Below are 24516 nucleotides of genomic sequence, written 5' to 3'. Positions count from 1 at the left end.
TGGCTAACAGAGTATAATGGAAAAAAAACAAAAAGCACCTCCAGGAGTAAGAAACTATCCCTTGTGCCAGTGGAAAATGAAATTGAAAGCAAGCCTGTTTTGTACTTCTTCGGCAGCCGACTGCCCAGTTGATCACAAAGTACAAAACCCATGAAGGAACGTGCATCCATGCCAAACACGGCCCTCTGAGGCAGGCAGCTGGCAACAGCCAACTTCCAGTCCTGGCGTGGCAAGCTCACACTCGCTGGTGGAAGGAGCAGGATCACCATGCTCAGCCTGCAGGGCTGGGCACAGCTCCGCACTGTTCTTTTCAAAGGGTTTGTCTGGATACAGACTGCAGCAGGTTGCTGAAGCTGGGATGGCAGAACAACATGCTGAAGGGCAAGTAGGAAACTCAGACACCTCATGCAAATTCACAAAGAGCCCAAACCCTGTGATATTGGGATGACAGAGCAAAGCACTCATGCTCCTGCAAATACAGTAGGGCAATAAATAACAAGAAAATATCTGGTCCTGCACACCCTGCTGACACAGCAGTGACCTTTCTCTTGTTGCGTTCCCAAACAAAAATATAAATTCGAGCAATGTGATGAATATGACTCTCGGATTAGGGACAATTACAATAAGGACAATTACTGTGCCTATTTTCCCATAAACTACAGGCAAAGATCCAAGTTGTTTGTCTGCTTAATGGAATGGTGATTGTTGATTTTCTTGGACATTTTCTTGGGAAATAAATGAGCAATTGTGATGACTGGCACCATTCTGCACACACAGTCTCTAGTCTTGGACTCAACCAGGGCACACACGCAACGAGAAGTTTCCAGTCTCAGTGAGAGCACATGGCACAGATAGGAGGAATGCTGTTCCTCCTGTTTATGCTTGAGCCTGACAGGCAGCCCTCACTGTAACTGCTGCCAGATGCTCTGGGTTTTGGACTGCAGAATCTAGACCCAGTGTGTGATCTTTTTATCATGTACAATACTGTGCTCAGTCCCAGCCAGACAGCAAGCAGCTTTGCTCACTCTTTCAAAACTTTCCCTTGGAGGTGGCTGGAGGACACCCATCAGCTATCAGCTGGGAGAGCTCCAGGGCTTTCTTTAGGAGAAGCTCTGCTTGCACAGCATGGTGACCTGCCACCCATTTTTCTGGCTCATTACTGAAAGTATATGAGCAGAAGATTCCCTGATATCAGGGCAAAAATATTTTTGGAGGAAGGAATGCCTGTGGAAAAGAGTAGGCTTTGAATGAGGTCTCAGGTAACTGAAGTCAGTCTGATTCACGTGCTGCGATCTCACAGAAACGCACAGTATTGACCCCTTAAGAAACCTCAAAGTTTTTTCAACTTTACTAAGACAGCAGCAAATTAAGGAAAGGAACAAATTCAGGAAGAACAACTGGTAGCGGGGATTTTTAGCTGCGCCTGCTAGGAGTTGTAACTTGTATGGGTGACAAAAGCACGTAGAGAAAGTGGATGCGTAAACGGATATGTTTTTCTGTAAAACGCTCTGCAAGCTCTTCCAGCTTTTCCAGCTGGCACAGGAGTGGGAATGCTCACCTGAGTCGGAATCATCTGGGCTGACGGAGCTCAACAGGTCCTTTTCTTTCTCATAGTCACTTTTACAGAGCAACTGCCCTTCCTTAAGAACAAACTCATCCCCTTTTCTCAGCTGTCGCTCACAAACGCAGCAACAGAAGCAGCTTAAGTGGTAAACGCACTCCAGGGCTCTCATCACGAATTCTGTTGGGGCAATTTTTTCCATGCAGCCACTGCACTTAGCAGCAAAAAGCCTGAAAGAAAGAGAGGCAAAGAAGTCAAAGGGAACATCAGATCCACACACTGCATGAATCTAAACACATAAAGTTCTTTAATTTAGCTACAGATCAGACTGCCTCATACTTTTGTAGATGGGGGACTTGCATTCTTAGTCTTGGAAACATCACAACATATTCAAATCTCAGACACTTTGGACTGCAGATTCCCAAACTGCCTGTGCTGGATAAAAATATAAAGATTTGTTCTCATCCCACTGCTTTGTTCCTCTTTAGGATAAGAAACATTAAGGCGCTCTCAGAGTTTGGATAAGTTCCTTCAAAACCAAACTTATTTTAATTCACTTTTTAGAGGAAAGGCTGAGCCAGACTTTTCTTTATGCAGGCGTTTTGATTTCAGAATATATTTCATGACTTCACCTTTCTGGTACTGCCTGTGTCTGAGGAGGCTATAACAAATGAACACAGAAACAAGCATGGAAACGCAGTGCTGTTGCTGAGCAGATGACACACACATGCAATCACATACATGTAATTGATAAAGAGAGGAGTGAAATAATGTGGCTTTTCTTTGGACGTTGAGTTATTCCAGAATAACCTGTTTCCAAAGACAGTCCTGTGCATTTTAAATGGTGTGAAACATCCTTTGGCAGAGACAGGCAGTGATACAATCTGCTAAATTACCACTATAATCACAGGCTCTACAATATACACTATATTCCAGACTAATTCTTATTAAACCTTTATAAACCCCCTCTTTCATGCGTCATTAATTTTCTAAGATAAAGTTAGAATGATATTGATTAATTTTATTTTGCTTTTCTAATGGCAACTGGGAATCTCCTTAAGTGAGCTTTTAGGAAGGCGGCTGCTTCAAATAAAGATGAATAGCTGAGTTACGTCCCTGTACCACACAGTGGATTTGGTAATTTGAAATTCAGTGGCTTTTATGGCAATACATCAAAGCGCAAGGTGCATTAATATTTACATTTTTTCAATGAAATTAACACAACTGCAGTGATGCATTCACAAGAAAAAGGAGATTCTACATTGCATGGTGGCGTATGATGATTTTTTGTTGGTTTTTTTTTTCATCCTCAGAATTATCACCTTTTTTATTAAGGGCAAATATGATTAATTTTAGAAGGCGCGGGCTGTGGCACCTATTGAGCCTTCCAAAGCCTCCATTTTGTCTGAGCTGAGAAAATCCAGCAAAATGGCAGTCACTAGTTCTTCAGCAAAGCAATGAAGTCACAAAATAGGCACGAGGGAAAGGAAAATGTAAATACATTTGCATACTGCATCCAAAGAAAGGCAGACTGCCCAAGAACTTGTGTGGCTCTTACACCTGTATCTTTTGATCTGAAAAGAAATCTACTGTAGTAACTTTGCTGGTTTGTGCATGTCTTTGCACAACCAGAGATGCAGCACAACAGCCCTGCGTTGTACAAATCACAGAAGGAACACTGAGCAACTCCTTCTTGAGTACACAATGGAATAAATTTATTAAAGGAAAACTGAGGGTGTGCAGGACCACCAGCCGCTGCTGATGAAAGGGCCTCTTAATGTCATACTCTCTGCTGGGTCTGTTCACAACTTTTCTCTACTGTTAGAGGCAAACTTCAGCAGCAAGAGGGAAATGTGATTTTACGTTCTGGCTACTAAGCATCACAAGAATATCACAGTGCTTTCGCTAGCAACTTCCTATGCAGGAAATATTTCTATCTATGCACAATAGCATATCTGAAAGGATTAAAACACAATGGGGGAAAAAAAGAGCAAACAGATTTTAAGCACTTAAAAAAGTTGTTTCTGTTTAACTGCTTAAACCTATTTGACTCAGTTTAATTAAGCTTGTATCTTTTGTCTGAGGACTGTTGCGACGATGGAGCACACTTAAAGAATCTGAAGATTAGCAAATCTGGTGTGAAGGCATCCGGCTCCCCTGACTGCCATCAGTTCATTTATACTGGTGTGACAGTTAACCTGTGCACGCTTCAGTAAAACTCAATGGCTGGCTATCAGGAGGGATGGGACAGACCCTACATGTGGTAGCTGCTCTGCTGGGCTGCAGATGTAACAGCCTGACCAGGAAACATTGCTGCATTTCTGTTTCTACAGTCTCCAGGTTCCTGACTTCATCTGAATTTCAAATCAGTGCTACTAGCCTGAGAAATCTTAGAAAGAAACTCAGGAAAGCGACTGCGATCCTGCAGGTACAGGCACTGATCTGTCTAAAACCCCTCGCAATACTGCTGCGATGATGATAAAACCCAGCATTGCAGTCGGGCTGTTAATAAAAGTAGTGCTGAAAGATCGGTGTACTTTGGAGGCTTTCACAGAAAGAGTTAATGCAGGATGTCTGCTCCACCACCCCCCTTTGTAGGCAGACCAGGGAGGCCAGGCTCTGAGAGACACTCAAAGAATAAGGGCTTTTTCTCTTTGAAAGAAGAACCTAGCAGAGATGGCTCCAAGAGAAATGTACATTAAGTCTTCCTAGACCAAACCATTCCTACTGCAAACCCACTGGATCAGCACCAGCACTATGTGGGCAGCACTGCAGAACTGCACGCCAGGGCCAGGAGAGCCCAGGCAGAAAGGGGCAGGCAGGAACCTCCCTGCTTCCCCTCTGAGTGGAGCAGTAAGGGCAGCAGCTTCCCTCAGAGGGCTGCGGGAGGCCAGACAAGAAAGGCCAATGCAGCACTTCTGCAGAGAGCGCATCAGCAGCTTGGGGCCGCTGAAGCTGAGGCTGGACTGACACTGCAAAAAATGGTGCACGACATTAGATAAGACAGCAGCTGTCTCCAGTTTTCTCCCAAGCAAGCTGCAAAATCTGCCACCGTTCAGTGGAAGTGCAAACACAAATGTAGCATTGTTTAGAAATAATTTTAAGGAGGAAAGCATACACTCCCCCTCACATTTCCTAGCTGGAACATAATAATATTCTGTTGTCTTCTTATCCTTGTGCTACAGCGTGTATTGTTTACATGACCGGTGTTTTCTATGTCATACTGCTTTACCAAGTGGCTTTTCTTCCCCCTTGTTTGCAAAATAAAAGATATACAGAGAAATGTATTATTGTCAGTGTAGTATTAAATCATTCAAATTAATGTGCATTTGTCTGACAATACTGTGTTATTTTCATATGCTTAATTGTCCCTTGTCAATCTAACAACATCCCATAAACCTTACTTGGGTACTCTCTGCATTATAGCATGCACTCACCCATCTTACACTGAGTTGGATGTAATTCTGTGATTATAAAATTTTCATTACATTTATCATTTAAAATGTCTATGGATGTTTTTTAGCTTCCAGAAAGTAAGCCAGGGTTATGCACTTCTCTTTTTTTTTTTTTTTTTTTTTGCACAAGGCAGTCTCACAACAGGAAACTAATCTTGACAAATGACCAGACTTTGATATCTGTGACCTAAAACACTGCTCATTAGACTGTTCATTTTATAAATGAATGGTAATAAACCTGTTGAGAAGTGTAGGATAGCAAGAATACTTTACAGATCACCCATTTGTAGGTTTTAATCAAGGTAACACATTTGATGAGGAGCATGCAGGTATCTATGCAGAGACAAACACTGTCCTACTCAACTACATTTAAAGAAATATTTCTTTTGTTTTCTATACATTTTGCAAATAATTTGCATAGCTCTGACTTTTTACCCCCACGGCTGATTATCTCCAGCTCTCTTAAGTTAATGTCCAACCTCAAAATCCTTGGACTTGTTAAAGTATGCAGAGAGTGGAAATCAAATGCCTTTATTAGAAGCCCCAGGAAATCTCTGACTCCTAAGCACAACGAAAACATTCCAAAGAAAATTGTTCAAAGCAGACAAAGGAGAAAAGCAGAACAAGAAACCTTGTTTTGAATCAACGACTGCAAGAGTTTTATAAATAAATTATGTTGCATGGACTATTTTGAAAGACAACTCAATAACTTCAGAAGTTTTTAAGTGTGCTTGTCTCCATGACTGAACCACTTAGGAGATTCAGCTGAGCTCAGGTTTGGAACAATGGCCTGTTTGTCCATTCAAGTATTTGTAACAATCACCAAGAAGTAAATTTACAGTACAAGATAACAAAAAATATTCACAATTTTAAACTGGGTGAATTTACTAAAATAATTTTGCATTTATTGCAGGGCAATGAAATACTAAGACATGTGGCCCTGTCTTTAAACAGTAGAGGAAAATGTTCACCAGCGGAAGAGGCCATAAAGATTTTATTTGTTAGGATATCCCTGTGAAGTCAGGCTGAATCAGTAATCCTTAGGAACAACCACAGTTACATGATCTGTTGTGCCTTCCTGCATGGGCACAACCATCTGGTGTTTAATATGTATCACTGATTTATTATCTCTTGCACAGCTATCTTGCTGTAAGCTTGACCCTGATATGCTCCTGAGAATCACTGTTCTGCTGTTTACTCTTATAATGTCCTGACAACCCACACTTTACCTTTCTATTACTCATCCAGGTTCTTCATTTCCTCCTGTTTGTGGGCAAACATATTTTAATTGTTTTATTATAACTAATTTAATCTGTGCTGAGAGATCTCAATGTGCAGTGTGAAATTTGCTATACACATTAAGTGCGGTTCAAGAGGTTTGTTGTATAGGACTGAGGTATAAAAATAGACTCATTCAGTCAGGTTGTTTATTTACTGGACCTCTGCTGCAAAGCAGTAAATAGGGAGTTATTATCTATTATTTGATATATGCGAGAGGACAGATGTTGCTGTCTAACTGTCAGAGATGTTGAAACATTTTCCTTTCTCCGTTATTCTGACATTATGTGTTGCAGGAAACTACAGCAGATAGCTGCATTTTCTTTATTTAATAACTCTGCAAAGATGGTGGACACAAGCTTTTGTTAATAGCGTAGGTATAGTCTGAAACTCTGATACTTTTTTTTCTGATAATAGCTGGTATACGACATCCCTATTGTGCCTATATATCCAGCTGGGAGATCACTTGGCACTCAGAGAACAAAATATGTTAGAGACAAAGTAAAATACATTATGCTTTTCACACAACTGAGTTTTATTAAGGGAAGAAATTAAATTACTAACAAATAACATCTGTTACTTCTTCGTCAGGAGAAATTTTGATGCTTCCGTGATCTTTAGATGATGCAGAATGGGGAAAACACTACGCATTTTTTCAACTGTAGGACTTGAATGGTTTTGTAGCACCTTCCAGCTCATGAGTGCACATAAAAGATGAAAACTTTCTTGGTTGCACTAAATCCTGAACATTCAAAAAATCTCACGTGCACTAAAGAACTAAAGCAGAAATTTAATTTTATGATTTGGAAAAGAAGAAACTAAAAAAAAAAAAAAAAAAAAAAGAAACCAATCCATTTAAAATATTTTCCCTGCAGAAAAAGTGATTACATAGTTTATTAAAGCCAATTTCATAGATGAAACTTCAGCAAAATAAAGCTAATTCCCTTTCACTGAGCAGTAATAAAGCATGCACAAAAATTAAAAGTTTCTAGGAAAAAAAAGTAATATACATAGAGAAACTAAAACAAAAAAGCCCACCTTTCTCTAGTGGGAAGTCTGAGGAAAGCATTTATGAGCCCTCTATGTGTTAAGAATACTGACTACTAACGAACGCTGCATTTGAAGCTGTGCTGCACAGTGGGGAAGTGGATTTCTACTTTCAAATGTGGCATATCATGGCACCAAGGTTCTTCCCCATAAACACTCTACTCACGTGTCCATGAGGAGGACTGTGGAGCTACCCACTGTACCTACAGAGACAACACAGTCCCACTGTGCGCTCACACCCTGAAGCCCATGGGAGCTCGCGCTCCTGCTCCCCCAGCTCCCCTGCCTGATCCTGACAGTGAACTGTGGCATCCACACTGCTAAATTAGCACCCTTTGCTTGGGATTTCTTTCCTAGAGGAATATTACAGAATCACACAATCACAGGGGTTGGAAGGGACCTCAAGAGATCAAGTCCAAGCAGGTATCAGTACAATAGGTCACACAGGCAGGTGTCCAGATGGGTCTTGAATTTCTCCACAGAACATACATGAGGAAGGGGTCCCATCTGCCTGAATGGGAACGGGATGCCAGCCTTCACATGGCGCTGCTGGGACCCTGCGGCTCCTCCTGGGCCCCCTGCACGTGGTACCCCAGGCCCAGGCCCTGCTCCACAACAGTGCTGCACAGCCCCACCATCTTCCCACTGACTGCTCCGGGACTGAGCCCACCATTCTGAGACTAATGAAAAAGAAGCAACTGATTGTGAAGGCAAATTGTCAAAGTGGAGACAGAACGATGGGAGAAGTTACATCTTCCTTGACTATAAAGTAAAACATAAAATGTAAAGTACAGAGGAGTTTCTTCCTTCAAGTAGAATGCGACAAAATGGATTCTTCTCTTTGCTTAATTTTCACCCTTTAATTGACCATTTTGTTTGACTGCCTTCCATCACTGCCACACAGCTCTCTTTTATAGCATGTTTCCTTACAGTGCTTTGATGGAAAAATTTATGAAGAATCGAATTATTGCTGTTAGAAGGGAATTAAAACAATTTTTCATTTACAAAGTCACTGATATTGCTCTACTGTGCTCCACCTTTGGGAATCCAATTGCTCTTCCCAGCTACTCCCATTCCTCTTTATAGCATGGCAATTGCACTGTACAGATTATGGCTGCAATTTTCTCCTAATCTGTTCTGGAGAATAGAAACTGTTATAAAAGTTAAGGGCTCCAATTGAATTGATAAAGTCAGGATTGCAATTAAGAAGCCTAATGGATTAACAAAATACAACAATTTTGTTAGAATAATATTTTTAGGCAGCACAAACATTTGGGGAATAATGTGATTTTGTCCTCGAGTTTAAAAAAAAAAAGGTGAATGGGCTTCTTTTATGCTTTTTGTATAACTTTAAATTATATCAAAGTGCTATGAAAGCATAATAGGTCTGGGGAGTTTGTATTTCTGCTGGAACTCTGCTAAGCAAGTTCATTACTGGCAAACAACATTTTCCCCATTTTTCTTTATTTGGATCCATACTCAGTTATTTACACATATTACACCAAATCCATCTTTACTCACTACCTGTACAACCTCACTGATTTCCAAGCACACAAGATGGCTGATGCTGTGTACAGTGAGGGCCTTATTTTGTGAACCAGATCTGTGAGAACTGCTTTCTTCAATGTACTGAATATTCACTAGTCTGATAAGAAGTCTTATCTTTCTTGTTCTCTAAGTGGCATACTGAATTTACAGTTGCCTTTGAATTTACATTGCCAGCAACACAGTGAAATTCTTCTAATGTAATTTTTGTATGAAAATTTACCCTAAAGGCTCCATAAGCAAGGAAATTGTACTGCTGGTGATTCACTGCTTTGGCCTTCACTTTTAAAGAAAAAATAATCGTGTCAAAACAATTCAAATGTAATTTCTAAGTTATTTCTTGGCTGGCAAGAATGACTTAGGGAAAGAATTTATACAGGGCCTTTCCTCTCAACTGAGAGTATTAAGAGGAAGAAACGTTATTTGCCAGTATAAAACAAAATAACTTCCTGTGCCTGCTGCACTGATGCTGTACAAGAGCTTGTGCCCAAACCCATCAGCACAGCCAATTTAGAAACTGATTTGCAAGGGAAAGATACCTTAGTCCTGTGGTGTTAATGTCTTTACAGTGGGGGGTCTATTGCCAGCTTCTCCAAACTCATCAACACAATCTATTATTAATACCCAGAAAGGCTTTATAGTATCTTTATTGCACAAGGCAATGAAAGCTCTGTGGTGTAATCTGTTATCTATATTGCAAAAACATGTGAAATAAAACAAAACATAGACACTTCATAAACAAAATGTTTCATCTGTTACATCTCTCTGCCTCTCCTATATATAAAGCAGTAGGGTGCAGGAAAAGCGTTCAGAGAGATTTGCTGTTAGATGTGGGAATGCCTTCGTTTTAAATTTTATTTGTAATGTGACAAACTTTCATCTGAATGAAAATTTCTGCTTCTTTCACTGAGATGAAAAAGTTTAGCTCTCTGCAGAATCAGGCTGTGTTTTATTTGGAGAGCAAAGGAGTTTAGGAGCAAAATGCAGCATCTAAAAAGCTAAAGGCAAGCTCTTCGAGGTGCAGCCACAAGCTGGTAAATGCAACTTCAGCATACAACGGTGGTGAGATGAAGACAGAAGACGAGGCCCCCACAGAGGCAGGACCAGGTATTTGTGTCAGGGGCATTGCCATGGCAGGAACTGAAGAATTCGTCTCCAGTAAACAGGAGCAAAAATAAGTGCCCACAGGCATTTCCCTGGAGGCAGTTTTTCCTTTGGGAATCACTCAAGATCAGAATTTGAGTGGAGAGCTGGGTGTTTTCTTCTGCTATTGATCTAAATATCTGCATTTGATATGAAAAGAGCAGAATTGTCCTACACTTAGACTGTAGGAACAGACAGTATTAGAAATATCATTTAACAGCAAGTAAGTAAACATACAGTTGAAAATCAGAGATGATTTTAATAGATTGCAGCAAAGGTGGAAGAGGGAAGGGGAAAGAAGGGGAACAGTTTTAATATTTGATCTGTATGTGTTTGCAACACAGTAAGAATAAAAAAACCTTTAACACAAGTGCCCACGTCTTCTTTCCCAAATGTCCCTTCATTATTTGCCCGTAGAAAATAAACTGTTCTTTTGTAGTGTTTCTCTTTTCAGTCAGACTGTCAGCTATTATTTTTCTATTTCCTCTTTCTGTCACTTTGCATTATTTTTGGTGCTGTAATTCCCATTTGTTCCCACTCCTATCTTCCTGTCTCCCATTGTTCCATTTTTTAATCCTCAGTTTTACTCTTCTTCAGCTCTTTTTTGGCCCGCTCTCAGTAGGGTTTGAGAAAATACCCAGGCGTGACTCCCTGCTATAGCAACCACACCTCCCCAGGAAAGCCACAACAATCTCTTCGGGACGAGGAAAGTCTTTCACAAGCTGGCAGCAAAAGTAAATCCTTCTTCAAGGAACAAGAAGGATTAGCAGAGAGCAGTGGGCTGCAGACTTAACCCTACCCCTCATTTCTTTAGAGCACCAGTCACTCAGAACCCCACTGTGATGTACAATTAAACAGAACTAAAAAAAATCCTGAATGACACAAGAGCCGGATTGTGTAAAGGTTTAATTCCACTTTAATACCTTTCCAAGTTCAGAACTCAAAGATAGCAATTTAACCCAAGAATCCCCATCTGAGCATGAAAAGTTGCTGTTTGTCTTACAAAAGTCCCTAATTTATTCTGCTGTAAATCATGGTCTATTAGCTTGACCTTTAAGGGATGGAAACTTATTTTTCACCCAATCATCTCTACATAGTTTCTCTTTACTGCCATTCTCCAACAAAATTCACTCACTGATAAGGCAGATCAGCAAAAACATTTTCCTGGAGGCAATAATTTCTTTGATAATAATAATAATAATTAATAATAATAATAGTGGACCAATGGAAAAGGACCACTGGGAAGAAAAAAAGGGAAACTCAGACAGCTGAGGTGTGCCCAGAAATGCCCTAGAAACGATAATTTATTCTAGTGGTACGGACTCCCTCTTATTAACATCATGCCAATTACACATTATTAACATTATGATGCAAAACATGTAGCTCTTTTAATACGGGCATTTTTGAAGGCTCCGAATATCTGATTCATGCCTTTTAATGTAAATATACAGACTTGCCTGCTTATTCTAGTATAAACAATTACTATACTTGCTCTATGAGCTGAATTCTTAGATTAACAGAGAATTATGAAAATCTGCTAACTTCTGTAAGGTCAAAATATAGTCAGTTGAGTCCTAAAGAGTTGGCTATCAACATCCGCATTTCTGCCTGGGATTTGGTTACTAGGCTCTAAACACACACAGAAAGAAACAAGCGAGACCCTGTAGCATGGCCAGACTCTTCTTTTGCCTGGAACATTAGCACAAGTTTTAAGTTATTCCAGCACTGACATATATCATGCAGGACACTAGCACATGTGTGAAAATGAAATCCCATTAGATACCAACAACATTATTAGGCAAGCAAAGAGGATTATTTCCTTAAGCTCATAGGACTGAAAGGCTCGTCTAAACATTTTATTAACTTTTTCAGATTTTTTTTAATTAAATGAAAACTTTTAAGTACATTAAGGCTGGACAATATTGCTTAACTTTTGGTTATGTATACGAATGTGTATTACACACACACATTCATCCAGAGTGGAAAAAATTGACATGCCTTTTTTGAGAGAAATAGTCCAAAATCACCACCACCTTGTGCAGCAATACAGCGTTCCTTCCTTTGGTAAGAAAAGTTGAACTGCTTAGCATTTCTCTATAAAAAACACTGAAATATCTCATGATATTCCTGAGTGTTGCATAAATGTTCTCCAGAATTAGGTGCTTTGTTCAATATCTGACTGAGAAAATCCAGATCCGGTTGTACTGAACTTTTATCTAAAGTTATGAAGCACTTTTAAACAGAATATTTGCTGAACTAGAATGAAGTTTGCCCACCAGTGGTTCTCAGGTTCTTAAGATCATCTGCAAAAGACAAATACATAAGGGCTGCTCCAAAAGTAACGCCTCCTGTTTTATTATGTCGGCCCATGACATCAGAGGTGGATGTCGGTGGGCTGGCAGTAGGGGCTGAACCATCCAGCCAAACAATCCAGTTAAAATTAGTTGTTGTGTGACATTTGGCAGCAGAGGAGCAGTCTGATAGAATGGAGTCTGAAATGGAAGTGTGGATGGAGCAAAGGTGTGTCACTGAATTCCTCCATGTGGAAAAAATTGCACCTATTGACATCCATTGGTGCTTGCTGAACATTTATAGAGACCAAACAGTGGATGTGAGCACAGTGAGAGGTGGGTGGTGGTATCAGCAGCAGTGCCAGCAACGGTGGATCACCTCTGATGGTGCAGATTGTTAAGAATGTGGCATGCAAGCTCTTGTTCATTGCTGGAGAAAATACTCAGCTGGTGATTATGACTGCTGAAAAAGAATGTAGATGAGAATTTGCTTTATCAAACAGGGCTATTGTACTCTTTGTATCCCTTGTAATTTCCACTGAAATAAAGGGGAGGCATTACTTTCAGAGTAATCTACACACAATGAGAAGCTGTGTATCAGTTTTTGCTTCAAGCAGCGAAATGAAGAATTTCTTTGATACCAACAGGAATAGGACTGGGACTTCATTCACAGATAAGAAGGCTTGAAAGATGTCTAGCTCCATCAAGGGGTCTATCCTAAATCTATTTTCTACTGCTTCCTCAAAGAATCAACATTAAAAGTGTTTTCAGCCATTTGTCAGCAGTTTGTTGTTGGAAGGAAAATGTTTAATTTTTTGGATCTCATATCAACACATCACAAGTCACAAAAGAGCTTGCACTGGAAATTTTGCAAATTCTATAGATAGCACTCCAGCTCATGGCTTACATATGTTACCTGCTAATCGTTGCGGGCAAGTCAGATAGACACATGGAAGGGGCATGACTGACTTACACATTTCTTTTGTTCTCATTTACTGACAATAGCTATTAAAATATTTAAGATTGCTTCTTGCACTGCACCAACTAGTCAGGAAACCTAGGAGCCTGGGTGTACAAGTTAATGAAATATGGTTGGGTGAACATAAGCTCTTCATTTAGACAGTAACTGCTACTGCTGCAATTTCTTTATGAAAGTCATAAACTCTCCAAAGAAAAGCAGGAGCTACTTTACCCTGATGGTCTTTGACTCTCTCTCACTACCTGCTGGCACAGTTAGAAAGTATGAACTGCCTTTGAACAGATTAGGACCAAGTTAAAGTGTGACAACATCTTAAGCTTTCTCCACATGTTGCCAATGATTTCCAGCTAAAGATGTTACCCTCATCACTTCTGCCACAATGATAAGAATCTATAGCTCACTCACTTGAGAAGATAAAAGAGATTTAGCTGGAAGTATAAAGTACTCTGACCTGCTAAGCTGTGTGGCTAGCTGTCCCAACCCAGCTGATTTTTTCGTCTACAAAGCACAAAATCCTTATCATTAGGGACTTAAGCTGCTTTTTATTTTGAGACAAAAAGAATACTGTTTATTGGCATCCAACTCAAACCAGCTGTAAACAGTTGCTTTGATGAAGCGGCAGCTACAACTTCAATATGCCCGAAGGCACATACCCACTGAGTGTCAATCATTAAAGGAAGAATGTAAGGTGTATACAGGGTCAAAAGAAGGCCAAGGGACATTTAAGACCTGGGGGATCCTAGATAGCTGGTTCGTTGTTTAGAACCTAAAGAAATTTTTGAAGTATTCTGCCATAGGACCTTTATCTCAAGAGGAAATTCTGTGGCTAGGCCCAGCTACAAGCTGACCCACAGAAACAACAGACTTGCAGACTTGGAGCGTTAGGCTTTTCACCCTAATATGACTGTGGAAGCAAAAGGAGGATTTGACAGAGGCTAAATGGTGAGAGAATGTTATACCCACTACATACTAGGATTCTACAGTCTACACAGAAGCCTTTGACAGCAGAAGTCCTGCTGGTTTCTATAAGTAACTGAGCCACAGACATGCAGGGCACTTTAAATAATTTTAACTTTTATGTTAACTCTTCCTGTAACTTTGTCTTTCCTGAAGAATAATTTTAATGACTAATAACTATTTAAGTCAGAGATGCCCAATTAACAATTTTGCTGTGAGAAGCATAAGGCTGTTAATTAAAAAAAAAAAAAGTAAAAATAACTTTTAGAACCAACAGCAATAGCTCTGTCATACACATCTGTACAATTGGTACGTGCCAGGAAAAAGCCCGGACCTGAGGACAAGAGTCTTAGAGTCCCTACACAGTTCACAAATTCCATTTGGAAAACAGGAGGTCCTACATGTACTTTGAAGAGTTTGTCAGTAGAAAGGAAATCGTCCCATTTTTGTCATGGAGCTCACAGTGACAGTTCTTTTGGGTTTCCTCCAGAGGGCTAGTCTAGTTACTACTTTAATCAGACTTGGATAAGGTCTCATGCAAATAAATGTACAAATGGTTTCTTTAATATACCTGCTTGTTTACATTACATTTTAAGGTCTTTATTTGTACAACAGTATCTATCAAACACTTTCAAAACACAGGCAATATACAAATCCTGGCTCCAGAAACATAAACTGAAGGAAGTGGTTAGTGGATGACAGGTGAAGCGGCTCAGCTGTTGAAAAAAGGCCACTTCTGACAGATTCCCCATAGTGAAGTTCACACCAAATCCTAATGCAGATTGCAACATTTACTCCTGCCAACATAAAATTCTCAGTGTCCCTTGCAGTCAGGGAAGAGATTTGCCTGAGAACGGGTTAATGGAAGAGGGCACGCTCCATTAGAGGGTTCCCTGGTGGTGTCCTTCTTGAAGAACCTTCACAATAGCACCAGCTGAGAGGTTGCTTCCTATTTTTAACCAACAGCCTGAAAGAAGATGAAGCTGACTATAGAAAAGTTATGTGCTGTTGGGGCTACAATCACTGATGAAACATAAAGGACATGCTACGAACCAGGACATGCCAGTTCAGCAGGACACAGAGCAGGTACTAACTTGTAAGCTCTCTGCCACGATCCAACGCAGCTATGATTCTTACTGGAAAGAAAAAAATTGCCTGTAACTGGAAAGCCAAGCCATTGGTGACAACAGCAGCACCTGCAGCACCCAGTAGCAGCTATTCAAGAAAAGCTAATGACCCCTTTGTTTACTGGGAAAAAAGCTTTTCAGACACAGATCAAAAGAGAGTGTACAGCTCCAAAGCTCCTCGGGTTTCCTTGAAGAATCTGAAGTTTGTGTGCTGAGGGCCAGGTGATGTGAACAGCTCCAGGGCTGTTTAGTTGTCAAGTGCTCGTTCTCTGCGCAGACGGGAGATTTCCAGTGCATTCCTAATTCTAATCGGTTGTAGTGTTTTCGAGCCATCTGAATAACTTCCACCCAAGAAGAGCAATAGAGAAGATTGAGCATCCACTCTTTTATGCCAGAATACAGCAAAATATATTTCTGTGCCAAATGCCCATGTTCATAACAAGGATGAAATAATCCCATCTCCTTTAACAGCCGATTTTTGAAACACAGAATACAAACTTGATACAAGTTCTTAAAATCAGATAAAGAACTAACATTTATCTCAGTAGTTTATATTAGCTTCTAATGCCTGGAAGTCTGAAATGGTTTAGCATCACTGAGTGATGCTGAGGCTGTGCTCTGTCACCCTGTGACACAGAAAAGCTGTGCAGAAGGGACTCCTGATGGATATAGATCTTAGCAGTGGCGTTCCTGTCTTTGGAGCCATCCCACCTTCAACTTCCCACAGGCTGCTATCACCATGAAGGAACACCAATGCACAAACTCCACTTCCTGGCTCCTGTGTTAATTATAAAAATGAGCAGCATTACAGTTGCTGTTCTGAAACACTCAGCAGCACAGGGAAGGAAATGCACCGACTGCTCTGGGGGTGGCAGGGCCAGCGCAGCAGACACCTGCCATGGAGATCCTGTGGGTACCAGGGAAGATCCCCAGACCTTCACCGCTGCCAGGGCAGACCTCCCTAAAGTAAGCTGGAAAATCCCCTCCTGCATTCCCAAAGGATCTCTTCATAACATTAAAGTAAAAAGAGGCAGTTCTCTGTCATGCCATGCAAAGCCCAGTGCAGAAGCCCTCCATCACCCAGCGTGATGTTTCAGGTTCAACCTCCTCAGCAAGGCAATGTGCACAGAAGGAATACATCCCAGTGCAGCAGGCAATGATGGTCTACATCTGAGCAAGGCTGAGGAAGGGACTAAGATGGCATCCCCAGCAGTGGTGACACCCTGGGAGGGATCTGCAAAGGAACAGAGCCCCGGGCTCTCCCACAGGACTCTGCCTGGCTGCACTCAGGACAAATCCAGCCCAGGCAGCACTGGGCCTCTGCTCTGCACTGTGCTCTGGCGCCGCAGCAGCAAACCGCTGGCATGGGCGGTTGGTGCCCCAGTGCTTTGCTCCTGCAACATTGCCCGGGTCCCCTGATGTGGCTCCATTTGTAACCCTGTTTGTCGTGTGTGGCTGCCTGCAGCCTCCTGCTGGTGGTGTAGCTCTCCCTTCTGGAACTGCATGACATTTCCGGCCAGCATAGCCGCAAATGATCCTGCCCATGGCCCACACCACTAACAGCCAAGGTTCAGCTCCCACAGCTGAGAAAGAGGCCCCAGGCGAGCCCAAGGCTCAGCTGCCAGCCCAGAGGCTCTCCTCTGCTGTTCCTCACCCTTCAGTCCTCATCCGCAGAAACTTTTTGTATTTACTGTGCTGGTGCTCACCCGGCTCTCAGCTTTTGAACGTTCCTTCAACACATCCGCTCCTCCTGGGTACGCTTTGTACCACAGTAATTGCGTATAATATTTTGGGTTTGCATGACAGCAAAAGACGGTAGAAAGTTTGCGGCGCTGCTAGATTATACAGTGAAAAACACTTAAGTACATAGCATAAAAAATACATCTTTGCAATTTATTGTTAAGAAATTTTCATGCATAAAGCCTCAACATTTTTTCCTTTTTAAAGAGACAGTACTTCATCGTTATTGTCACGTCGATATTTTTATAAACCTACTCCAGTGATCTATAGGAAAAGCAAACCAGACAGCTCTATATTTATGGGTATATTTTAAAAGTCTCTTATATTTAACAACTGCATTTAGCTGTGTTAACTGCAAGTTGCAGTAATAAAGGCTCTGCACACATTGATGCTAAATTAAAAAAAGTTCTGCTGTTCAATAATACATAGATGCTGTTTTTTCATTACTATTTAATATCATTTCCATTTAGTTTATAAATAATTGTAACTAGCTAATGAAACGAAATAAAACCTGCCTGCAACCCATTCCCTAGAGCAAACTAAACTCCTCTTTTTAAAGCTTCTTAATCACCGCCCAGTTCTTACAAAATTAGCATAGTAATGGGCTTTAAATTGAGCCTCTTTGTTTTTTAATTAAGCTCCCAGCAGGTAAAAATAAAACAGATTATTGAAGAATATGCCAACACTAATAGCCTGAAACTCTTCTGACAATTAAAAAGATCCGACGTTAACCCTTTTGAGGAATTCTACATGCTAATTAGTCATTCTGAAACCCAAATCCATCAATATTCCATCTCGAAACACTGCAGAGTCGAAATGGCAGAGCTGATCTGCACCAGCATCAGCGACCATTTCCAACAGAAAAGCGAGGCGAAGCCCTTCGTGGCACCAGGGCTGCTCCATGGGACAGCAATTACGTAACCACGAGCGATCGCCTCACGGAGACTTAATACTGCGTTTTCTGCACTGGAAGCGTGTGGGGGAGCACCCACACAGCCTGAGCTGGGGAAAGCCATCGGATGATGACGCTTTGATGTCATCAGCCGAACCCCCACCGTGGGCTGGGTTTGTGCTGGCAGAAGAGCGTGGGGCAGACGGTGGCTGCAGGTGAGGAGCGCGTGGCACACAGCCTGCCGGCACTGCTCTGCCCGGCGCTGCTGGGACCCCGCGGCCCCATCCCGCACCTGCGGCGCCTGCACCTCGCGGCTCTCCTCCGCCCCTGTTCCGAGCTCCTGGCTCCGCTACAGCTCGCTCTCGCACTCAGACAAAGAGCCCCTCTCTCTTTTAACTCCAGAGCTCAGTGTTTGATAATGCCTCCTTGGAGCCTCTGCTGCATTTTGTACAACGAAATTAACTGAATGCCAGAGTTAGCAGCCCTGGTCAGCATTTCAGCCTCTGACGCTTATTTGAAGTGTCTGCCTAGCAGCCTGAATGCAGCGAGTATCCCAAACATGCCTGAAAGACTACTATTCTTTTCTGCTTAGCAACATCAAACTGCCCCAGAGGCAAAGGTAAATCTTAAGCAGAACCATGCCACGGACAGCAGCGATTCTCTGGGAAAATTTACCAGATATTGTTGGCAGCCTAGAAATGGGAATGGCGCAGTTTCATTGATTAGTTTTCTGTCAAATATTTGGAAATCACTTTCTGAGTCCCGCAGTTTATTTTCAGAGTCTGATTCAAGCACCAGAGTGTCAAGTGCTGGCTGCAATCTGCTTGCATCTAGCCAGGACTATTAATCCCTCACTTTCAGGAGCGCTGTGTCCATCCAGAAAAATGAAATCAACAACATGAAAAGACCATTCACTTCCAAGTGCGTTGATCACTCTGCGTCCTTCAGAGACTAGCAATAAATGGTACCAAACGCTCTTGTGTGCTCTGTAAAAGCCTGCCAGGTCTTAGGCAGCTGCAGTAACTACTGTCAGTTGCTGCTTTATATTTCACCCTACACTGTGAGGATCACAGTGATGGAATTAGGGGACAGCAGACAATGTGATTGGATTTAAGGGCAGACTCCAGCCATGAGTACATGCTGCCTTCTTTCGCTGAAGCGCTTAGGAGCCTGTGATATGTGTCTTAACATTTCATTTTCAAAGATAAATGACACTTAACTTATGGCAGATAATTTGGAGAAAGAAGGACATGGTTTGCTTATAATGGAATATAAATTCATTAGGCGAACACCATCGTTTGTCCTCTGTGCAGGGAAAAGTATTACAAACTTCACTGGGAGTCTCTGGACTGTGCCCTGACACAGATAAATATCACCAGCAGAATCACTCAGAACAACGTAAATCCATCACAACCGAATTAACTTCCCCTGCACTACCTGAGAGTAGATCACATATAATTTATATAAGAACTAGAGGGGCCGGTCTGCAAGATGGACAGGAGGACTGTTAAGATTTTCTTAGATGGGATCTTCCTTCCTACAAACTTTTCTCATCACCTCTGCTAGACCTGATGGAGACAGCATATGTGTACAGAAATGGTAATTCCTCTTGAAATTGTTTCAATTACAGGGACCTCTCTGGGAATGCATTTCTCCAAAGCATGGAGAATGCCACAATGTTGAGAATAAGCTTGTAACATTTTCAACACATCTGGCTGAGAACAGCTGGAAAGGCAGCATTCATGCAGACTTTTTTTTATCTCTGTGCTTAAGGTTCATCAGTTATTGGTGGGGCTCCAGGGAGCCTGAACTGGACTCCAGCAACTCAATGAGGCGTTCTGCAAATTGCTGTAGAACTGACTTTTGAAAATGCAGAATCCACTGCAAGCAGCTCACCTCCAACCATTTCATATTGAAAACTTCCCAGGTCACTGAGGATAATGATTCCCTTTGCCTATGAGGTTTACTGTACAGACATCAGGCTGGAAAGCATGCACAGGTACATTCTGCATCACATGTTGCTTGAAACAAGCTACTCTATGAAACTGCTACCATAACCATCTTAAAGATATGCATTCGTTCCGATGCACTGCAATGGCAGAGGAGCTCAGCACAATGGTGCATTTAAAAAGATTTCTCCCATTTTTGACATTTTTTTGCTAGGCCCAGAAACGTGCTACATGAACAGTCCCTCTCCTACCACAGAATCACGCAAAATAGAAAAAAAAATTTCCCACATCTAATCTTGATTGGTTTTCAGCTGTGCCTGCAGATGGAACTACAATGAGCCTAGCAGCTTTTGCTCTGTGTGTACAGGCTGTTATCTCCACCAGCATCTGACCTTTTCCAAATGTGATCCAAGGTGACCTTTTACTATTATTGCAGCAGTAAATGCATTTTTTTCCCAAGGTATTCTCTCTGGAGCATGTTTTACATTAGTAGTTGGTATGCATCTGAAAATCCAACTTCTCTGCTGTGTAAGATTTATTAACACAGCTATCTCTATAGAGATGTACAATTTCATATGAACCTTATATGAAACAAGCATTGCTATCAATGCACCACTATCAAGCAGCACCTTTCAATGGGCAACGCAGCTGTCCAAACAATGCCTGTTTTACCTGGGTGGCATATAAGTACTTGTTTACTCTCTTCCAGCAGAATACACAGAGGTAATTCTTCTGGATTTCATCACTGTCCCTTGTTTTATGCTTTATATTCAACCTCTCAGGAAATCAGAGAAAGGTATTATTTCCTAACAAAAATATCTGTCATCTGATCGCTGCTGGCAGCTTCTACTATTTTTTTTTCCCCTCAAGTGAGTGCTTTTGTTTAATGTCTTTTTGGTGGGAGTGTATTTTATACTGGCAAAGTGCAACATGGAAGAATATCCAACTATTACTTGTTGAAAGCTCACAACACCCTTTGTCTCACAATGAAGCTGGACTCAGTGGTTGCTCAACAGAAACACATAAAAGGCCGCAAGTGGATTTTCTGTTTGAAAAGTAGAGTCTCGACAGATGAAAATGTCAGTCCAGAATAAATGGTGCTGACCAAGGCAAGGGATTCTCCAATAACTTGAAAGCTAATTCATCAGAAGTTACCAAACCCAAATAACAACAATAACATGAAAAGAGCAATGCTTGGGTCCTAACATCTGAACTCTAAAAAGATTACTAGGAAAAGCATATCTGAAAGCAAGTAAGATCAGAAATCAGAAAGCGGTGCCACAGACTTCACTTTTTTCCACCAAATCTTCCTTCCTGAACCTATAGGTGCAGCAGTAAATAAATAAGTACAGCCCAGACCATGCTAGTCCACAAATTCAAAAATGGGCGCAGAATTAATTTCTTCTGTGCACATTTTTAATCCCGTCCAGACGCTCGCCATGAAGCCTTTGTACACAACCATCACCTCTCCCTTCACCTGGATAGCACTGGTGGGAATCCATTGCATCTCCTGTTCTGGACTGCTCCCACTCTTTGAGACACATACCTCAATGATATGATTGATAGATCAGCCAAACCACCAGTGTTGCAGTGCATTCTCATTTGGAAAACAGGCATAATATTTAATTCCAAATCCTGTCAATGCGCAACTGGGAGAAAGACTGCATGGGTTCAGTAGTTAATAGCAGAGCAGAAACGATCATTTCCCAAAGGCTCCGGAAAGATGCTGGAATTCTGACTACGCAGCAATCTCCTGTACAGAAGCTCCTGGATTGGTCAAGAAAAGTCCATATCCTTTTGTAAATAATTTCAGGGTTAATAGATTAACAGTGCACCTTTCCAAATGAGCCCTTATTGACAAACAGTACTGAATTTAAGAGAAGAGTATCATGAAACTACCAACAATCCCAACAGCAATAAAACAGAATTGTTCAGTTCTTACAGAGATGTCCTGGGCTGACAATGACAGAAAACAAAAAGAACGACATTTTAAAAGTGGAGCACCTGATCTGATATTATGAAGACGTAAATAGTTCAATGCAAGTCTGCAGATTTGCACTCTAATGCTAGCACACACCAGCTAACAACTTGCCTATCATTTGTAGGTTCATGATAAATTATGCAAAAGCTCATCAACAAAATTTTTCGTGATAAGGCTGCGCTCCTGTTTAGTTTAGTTTAGTTTAGTTTTGTTTTGTTTTGTTTTATAACATTCTATAACATCACATTGTAGACTAGGGTTATAAAGACTAGAAATGCAAAAAAGTCACAAAGTGGTTACAGTGACTTCTACAGTAGCAAAGAGATGCAGAAGTGAATCTCACGTAGCTGCTGGTATTCTCGTTCCTGGTGTTAAATGCAGCAGGAAGATGCATTTCAATGCCCAATGGCACAGCCTCCACTTGAACGCTGGAACACTTCTGCCATACTATAATTACATTGCACCAAGAAAGGTGAGATCACAAAGTAGAAGAAAAATTACTTTTTCTGCCTCTTTAGGAGACAGCAGCACTTTGCCTGCTCTGTCACTGTTCTGTTTGTGTGCGAAGGAACGATGCCCATACTGTCTGTATTCGGAGGAAAGAGAGAAGAGAAAGAAAAGTATCAGTTCTACTTTTCTGTCAGAGAACACCAAAACTAAAGCAGCATCTTTCTCCAGTTCGCTGCACACTGTGTTCCGCAGCGTCTGCGTGGTCAGGCCAGGCCAAGGATTTTTTTGTGACAGCAATTTTCTGCTGTCCTGTGTCACGCAGTGCCTTGCACAGCAAACCAGGCTCACTCTAATAAACGTGATCAACAGTACTGATTTAACCAAGCAGTAGGTATGGGAAAACAAAGGCTTAGGAAACAGAGTTGCTATACTTGCATTTTAAAGAACTTAGAGCTGTCTGATGGAATGGACCAGCAACTGTGTGAGACCCTGCTCCGTTGGTTTCCAGGAGCAGAAATGCCAGCTTCATTTCTGGTGCTCATCGGTAGCTCTGCCCCGCTGGCAGTTACACAGAGAGCAGTCCTATGGGTCCTCCTTTTTTCTCGTGTATTATATAATGCATCTTTCGTCTTCAGTTGCCAAATGACAGAAATTGTATAGGATAAGTACAGATGGAATGGAACACTCAGTTCAGAACTGTCATTTAGCCCCAGGGTTTCTTTTGCTCCCACAGACATTTCAGTATTTGACATTTCACAGAGTGTATCAGTCAAAACTATCACCTAATTGCAGTAATGATCTCTTGGTTAAGAGCAAACTCTTGGCAAAGCTTCAAGCCCTAATCATGTCAACTGACTCCAACCACAGGAAAACAAGTACCTTTAAAGCTGCCATTTCTTATAGCATGAGCATTCCTGGCACCCCATGAAGCACACATGCCACATCTCTAAGTCCATCCTCCAGCTGACCTATACCAGCTCTTGGAATTCTGGTTAAGATGACCATACTCAGGACAGTTTCAATGGCTTTCACTTGGCAGCAACTCAACACAGTTTTAAGTCTGCAAGAAGTTTTGTAAATCTGAAACGGATAAATTAGAAGTAGTAAAACACCTTCTATCTCAAGACATTTTCTTCAGTGTTTCCCTATTTTTGAAGCGGTATTTTCCAATTTGTCTGTCTTAAATTATCTGAAAGGAAAATAAGCTACGTATATTTTAATGAACTTGGCATTATGCAAATTGGAGAAGTTTGGACCGAACTATAAATTAGCTCTCAACTCCTGGAGGACTGCTCACGTGATTTCCCACCTACTAAACACTGACCTGTGGCATTCTTCTGCTCTGGAGGAGCCGAATGCAATTCTTGACTTGACCCTGTACAGACAGAGCTAGCAAGGTAGGTTAGGGCTTTAGAAGTCAGACTGGAAAGCAGACTTCCTTTGATTGTTGATGCAACTGTTATATTTCTTTTTTTAAAATCCTTCATTATAGGTGACAATGAAAAAAGGAATGAACGCTATATAATTTCCACACTCCAAAGAGTAACTCTGATTGGGCTAACTGTACTGCAGTGATTTACTTTAGCAATTCTGCCTATTCATCTCACAAAATAATAGGAAAAAATAAATGATTAAAATCATATTCAAACCCCAAACTGCAAGACTTGCCTGCTCCTGCCATGCAATTCAGGAATATGAGTTAGAGCATCCAAGTGTAAGTGCAGCCCTGCAGTAATCATCTAAACACATCTCTTGACCCAAAAGTGAAGCAAACTAAAAAAGAATTTTAAGGAACTCTTAAAAATTATTATTATTTACAGCACTTAGCTTATTTGCAACTAACAAATACTCCAGGCTGGATGAATCTCCCAGCTCTTCTTTCTGGTACCTACTAGAATTAGAAGTACGATACACTTAATTTAAACCATATTTCTTGATGCTGTAAGTGGTTTAAGAGAGCTGAAAGGCTTGTCATCTTGCAGAAAGCAATTTTATATCATTATTCTATCAAAATTCACAAGCTCTAAGAAGCAAACTGAAAAACAAATTACAAATATGTTCTTCCTAACATGTACATTCCTCCTTTAACACATGCTTTCTGGAGCCTGTGGCAGACTTTCT

At 41.3% G+C, this 24516-nt stretch overlaps 1 protein-coding gene across 2 annotated transcripts in view; it reads right to left on the bottom strand.

The window, feature by feature from the left end:
• Positions 1-24516, bottom strand: part of LMX1B (LIM homeobox transcription factor 1 beta) — a 94113-nt gene that overhangs the window by 5895 nt on the left and 63702 nt on the right. For both annotated transcript variants that reach the window (XM_042830901.1, XM_042830902.1), the window contains exon 3: positions 1559-1791. In XM_042830901.1, coding sequence (XP_042686835.1) covers positions 1559-1791 — 233 coding nt within the window. The remainder of the gene's footprint in view (positions 1-1558; positions 1792-24516) is intronic.

Source organism: Centrocercus urophasianus, unplaced genomic scaffold (genome assembly GCF_019232065.1).
Source record: "Centrocercus urophasianus isolate 14NV4802_14NV808 unplaced genomic scaffold, USGS_Curo_1.0 seq_34, whole genome shotgun sequence".
NCBI lineage: Eukaryota > Metazoa > Chordata > Aves > Galliformes > Phasianidae > Centrocercus > Centrocercus urophasianus.
The sequence above is the reverse complement of the archived record's forward strand: the minus strand, read 5'-3'. Positions and strand labels throughout refer to the sequence as shown.